The 6,000-nt window shown below is 40.6% G+C and overlaps 1 protein-coding gene across 3 annotated transcripts in view; it reads right to left on the reverse strand.

Annotated features, from left to right (window-relative positions):
* The window catches only part of LOC105513064 (cytochrome P450 3A8), a 91,419-nt gene that overhangs the window by 72,044 nt on the left and 13,375 nt on the right, over nt 1-6,000 (reverse strand). For all 3 annotated transcript variants that reach the window (XM_011943842.1, XM_011943841.1, XM_011943838.1), the window contains exon 4: nt 1,107-1,206. In XM_011943842.1, coding sequence (XP_011799232.1) covers nt 1,107-1,206 — 100 coding nt within the window. The remainder of the gene's footprint in view (nt 1-1,106; nt 1,207-6,000) is intronic.

A 6,000-nucleotide genomic window follows, 5' to 3' on the forward strand; every position in this document is an offset into this window, starting at 1 on the left:
TACTATGTTCATGAATTGAAAGACCAAATGGTAAAGATACAAATTTTCCATAAATTGGTCTACATATTTAATTCAATTTTCATCAAAATAACAGCACCTTTATTTGTAGACACTGATAAACTCATTCTAAATTTTTATGGAAAAGCAGAGGACCAGGAAGAGTTAAAACAAATCTGAGAAAAATAAGTCAATTAAAGTGGGAAGAATCACTCCACATGATGTTAAGAGTTACTGTACAGCTATTAGAGTCACCACAGTGTGGTACTGGTGGAATAATAAACAAAGTGATCAATGGGACAGAGTAGTACGTGAGAGATGCAAAGAAGTATGCCCAGGTGATTTTTAACAATATGCCCACCTTTCCAAAAATGGCATTGGAAGAATTGGACAGCCATAAGCAACAACAACAACAAAAAATGACGCTTGATCTAAATCTCATACCTTATGCAAAAAAAACACAAAATGGATAATAGAGTTACATTTAGTAAAGCATTAAATTTTATGACTTTTAGAAAAAAACAGCAATATAGGAAGGAGGGCTGGCAAAGAACTTTCAAACTTGGCACCAAAAGCACAATCCAGAAAAGGAAATATTAATACATTGGCCACCTCAAAATTTTAAAAAGTTTGCTCTGATATGGACCCTGCCAAAGAAAAAGACTTGTCACTGTAGGAAAGCAGGAGAGAGCCACATGGAGACAGAGTGGATCTGCAGCTTGATCATACTGGTCGTTGCACTAATCTACTAATGTGATAAATTTGCATAGAATGCAAATGGGTTCTGCATCTTGATCATGCTAGTCATTGCACAAATCTATTATTGTGATAAATTTGCATAGAACACAAATGAGGGCACATAAAGTTGGTGAAATCTGAATAAGCTCTGTGAACTGTATCAATGTTGATTTCCTGTACTATAGAACGTGAATATACTGTATTTATAGTTATGCAAGACTGCAAGGTGTTACCATTGGTGGGGACAGGATGAAGTGGACATGGAACCTTCTTGTACATTTTTTAGGCAACTGTCTATGAATAGATAAGAATTTCAAAATATAAACTTAATCAATCAATCAGCATTTTAATTTCAACACATGAATGCTTACCCTCCGGTTTGTGAAGACAGAATAACATTCTTTCACTAGCACTGTTTTGATCATGTTGGGATCTGTGATAGCCAGCACAGGCTGTCGACCATCATAAAAGCTGTGTGGAAAACACAGAGTTGATCAACCTTATTCTACAGCTGGAGCCCAACCCAGGAAGCCAGACTTTGATCCTGACATTACACAATACTCTAGTTGTACAATACACAGCAATTTTAGGTTCTAGTTCATTAGGTATGACACACAGCAAGAGACTGACACAGGAGCCAACCAAGTCTTCATATGATGAAGGATAATGTGGGCCAAACAAGAAAGAGACATTGAAAGACAAAAGAGCTCTTCAAAGAGACCATGGTTAGAAACGACAGTAGAGCATTTGTTAAGCTGGGTGGTGCATACATGGGTATTTCCCATGCCATTCTCCATAATGTTTCATATGTTTAAAATATTTTATTTTTAAAAAGAATATTAGGTCTGTGACAAATTGAAGGCAAGTAAATCATCAAATGCTCACAACGATTAAATGTTTCAGTGGCAGTTGGTGTAAGGCCTATGGACATCCAGAGCTGTGTGTTCTTTCTATTAGTCACATTGCCTGTGTGGGCCATGCCAGCTCCACAGCACCCTGCAGCCAGCACTGCAGTTTCTGAGGAATCGATGAGAGAAGATGAAGTACTAAGAGGCAAAAACTTCTCCCACTTGCTTCTAGTGAATAAACACAGCACTGCACCTCTTCCACTCCTCTCACTGAACCTCTAGCCCCTCTGACAGGGAACAGCTGCTGTAATTGGCTGAGGCCACCTTATAAAATTACAGTCCAGGTCACTTCCAAGATGGTCAGATAGGAACATCTCCGGTCTACAATTCTCAGTGAGATCTATGCAGAAGATGGGTGGCTTCTGCGTTTCCAACTGAGGTACCTTGTTGATCTCATTGGGACTGGTTGGATAGTGGGGGCAACCCATGGAGGGTGAGCCAAAGCAGGGCAGGGCATCACTTTACTCGGAAAGTGCAAGGGGTCAGGGGATATCCCTTTCCTAGCCAAGGGAAGCAGTGAATGACTGTGCCTGGAGGAGTGGTACACTCCTGCCCAAATATTGCACCTTTCCCATGGTCTTCGCAACCGGCAGACCAGGAGATTCCCTCACGTACCTGGCTTGGTGGGTCTGATGCCCATGGAGCCTTACTCGCTGCTAGTGTAGCAGTCTGAGCTTGACTTGGGATGCTAGAGTTTGGCGGGGGGAGGGGCGTCCACCATTGCTGAGGCTTGAGTAACCAGTTCCATGCTCACAGTGTAAACAAAGCGGCAGGGAAGCTCAAACTGAGAAGAGCCTACCACAGCTCAGCAAGGCCTACCACCTCTCTAGGTTCCACCTCTGAGGCAGGGCGTATCTGAACAAAAGGCAACAGACAACTTCCGCAGACATAAACATCCCTGCCTGATAGCACTGAAGAGAGCAGTGGTTCTCCCAGCATGGCATTCAAGCTCTGATAATGGACAGACCGCCTCCTCAAATGAGTCCCTGACCCCCAGGCAGCCTGACTGGGAGACACCTCACAGTAGAGGCCAACAGACACCTCATACAGGTGGGTGCCCCTCTGGGACAAAGCTTCCAGAGGAAGGATCTGGCAGCAATATTTGCTGTTTTGCAGCCTCTGCTCGTGATACCCAAGAAAACAGGGTCTGGAGTGGGCCTCCAGCAAACTCCAACAGACCTGCAGCTGAGAGGCCTGTCTGTTAGAAGGAAAACTAACAAACAGAAAGGAATAGCATCAACAACAACAAAAAGGACATCCACACCAAAATCCCATATGTAGGTCACCAACATCAAAGACCAAAGGTAGATAAAACCACAAAGATGAGGAGAAGCCAGAGAAGAAAGGCTGAAAATTCCAAAAACCAGAACACCTCTTCTCCTCCAAAGGAACACAACTCCTTGGCAGCAATGGAACAAAACTGGATGGAGAATGAGTTTGACAAGTTGACAGAAGTAGGCTTCAGAAGGATGGTAATAACAATCTTCTCCGAGCTAAAGGATCATGCTCTAACCAGTTGCAAGGAAGCTAAAGACCTTGGAGAAAGGTTAGATGAATGGCTAACTAGAAAAACCAGTGTAGAGAAGAGCTTAAATGACCTGGTGGAGCTGAAAACCACAGTTAGAGAACTTCGTGAAGCATACATGAGCTTCAGTAGCCAATTTGATCAAGCGGAAGAAAGGATATCAGTGACAGAAGATCAAATTAATGAAATAAAGTGAGAAGACAAGATTAGAGAAAAAAGACTGAAGAGAAACGAACAAAGCCTCCAAGAAATATGGGACTATGTGAAAAGACCAAATCTATGTTTGATTGGTGTACCTGAAAGTGATGGGGAGAATGGAACCAAGTTAAAAAACACTCTTCAAGATATTATCCAGGAGAACTTCCCTGACCTAGCAAGGCAGGCCAACATTCAAATTCAGGAAATACAGAGAAGACCACAAAGATACTCCTTGAGAAGAGCAACTCCAAGACACATAATTGTCAGATTCACCAAAGTTGAAATGAAGGAAAAAATGTTAAGGGCAGCCAGAGAGAAAGGTCAGGTTACCCACAAAGGGAAGCCCATCAGACTAACAACAAATCTCTTGGCAGAAACCCTATGAGCCAGAAGACAGTGGAGGCCAATATTCAACATTCTTAAAGAAAAGATTTCCAACCTAGAATTTCATACCCAGCCAAACTAAGCTTCATAAAAGAAGGAGAAATAAAATCCTTTACAGACAAGCAAATGCTGAGAGATTTTTGTCACCACGAGGCCTGCCTTACAAGAGTTCCTGAAGGGAGCACTAAACATGGAAAGGAACAACCCATACCAGCTACTGCAAACACATGCCAAGTTGTAAAGACCATCGATGCTATGAAGAAACTGCATCAATTAATAAGGAAAATAACCAGCTAATATCATAATGACAGGATCAAACTCAAACATAACACTATTAACCTTAAATGTAAATGGGGTAAATGCCCCAATTAAAAGACACAGACTGGCAAATTGGATAAAGAGTCAAGACCCATTGGTGTGCTGTATTCAGGAGACCCATCTCATGTGCAAAGACACACATAGGCTCAAAATAAAGGGATGGAGGAAGATCTACCAAGCAAATGGAAAGCAAAAAAAAAGCAGGGGTTGCAATCCTGGTCTCTGATAAAAAGACTTTAAACTGACAAAGATCAAAAGACACAAAGAAGGGCATTATAATGGTGACGGGATCAACTCAACAAGAAGAGCTAAATATCCTAAATATGTATACACCCAAATACAGGAGCACCCAGATTTGTAAAGCAAGTTCTTAGAGACCTACAAAGAGACTTAGACTCCCCACACAATAATAATGGGAGATTTTAACACCCCACTGTCGATATTAACAGATCAACAAAACAGAACGTTAACAAGGATATTCAGGACTTGAACTCAGCTCTGGACCAAGAGGACCTAATAAACATCTACAGAACTCTCCACCCCAAATCAATAGAATATACTTCTCAGCACCACATCACACTTATTCCAAAATTGACCACGTAATTGGAAGTAATACACTCCTCAGCAATGTAAAAGAACAGAAATCACAACAAACTGTCTCTCAGACCACAGTGAAATCAAATTACAACTCACGATTAAGAAAGTGACTCAATCACACAACTATATGGAAACTGAACAACCTGTTCCTGAATGACTACTGGGTAAATAAGGAAGTGAAGGCAGAAATAAAGATGTTCTCTGGAATCAATGAGAACAAAGATACAACATACCAGAATCTCTGGGACACATTTAAAGCAGTGTGTAGAGGGAAATTTATAGCACTAAATGCCCACTAGAGAAGGCAGGAGAGATCTAAAATTGACACAGTAACATCACAATTAACAGAACTAGAGAAGCAAGAGTAAACAAATTCAAAAGCTAGCAGCAGACAAGAAATAACTAAGATCAGAGCAGAACGGAAGGCGATAGAGACACAACAAACCCTTCAAAAAATCAATGAATCCAGGAGCTGTTTTTTTTGAAAAGATCAACAAAATACATAGACCGCTAGCAAGACTAATAAAGAAAAAAGAGAGAAGAATCAAATAGATGTGATAAATAACGATGAAAAGGATATCACCACTGGTCCTGCAGAAATGCAGATTACCATCAGAGAATACTATAAACACCTCTACACAAATAAACTAGAAAATCCAGAAGAAATGGATAAATTCCTGGACCCATACCCCCTCACAAGATTAAACAGGGAAGAAGTTGAATCTCTGAATAGACCAATAACAGGTTCTGAAATTGAGGCAATAATTAATAGGCTACCAACCAAAAAAAGTCCAGGACCGGATGAATTCACAACCGAATTCTACCAGAGTTACAAAGAGGAGCTGTTATCATTCCTTCTAAAACTATTCTGAATGATAGAAAAAGAGGGAATCCTCCCTAACTCATTTTATGAGGCCAGTATCTCCTGATACCAAAGCCTGGCAGAGACATAACAAAAAAGGGAATTTTAGTCCAATATCCCTGATGAACATCGATACAAAAATCCTCAATAAAATACTGGCAAATCAAATCCAGCAAAACATCAAAAAGCTTATCCACCAGGATCAACTCAGCATCATCCCTGGGATGCAAGACTGGTTCAACATACCAAATCAATAAAGATAATCCATCACATAAACAGAACCAATGACAAAAACCACATAATTTTCTCAATAGATGCAGAAAAGGCCTTTGACAAAATTCAACAGCCTTTCATTCTAAAAACTCTCAATAAACTAGGTATTGATGAAACATATCTCAAAATAGTAAGAGCTATTTATGACAAACCCACAGCCAATGTCATACTGAATGGGCAAAAACTGGAAGCATTCCCTT

The sequence above is a fragment of the Colobus angolensis genome, unplaced genomic scaffold, assembly GCF_000951035.1.
Source record: "Colobus angolensis palliatus isolate OR3802 unplaced genomic scaffold, Cang.pa_1.0 Scaffold222, whole genome shotgun sequence".
Lineage (NCBI taxonomy): Eukaryota > Metazoa > Chordata > Mammalia > Primates > Cercopithecidae > Colobus > Colobus angolensis.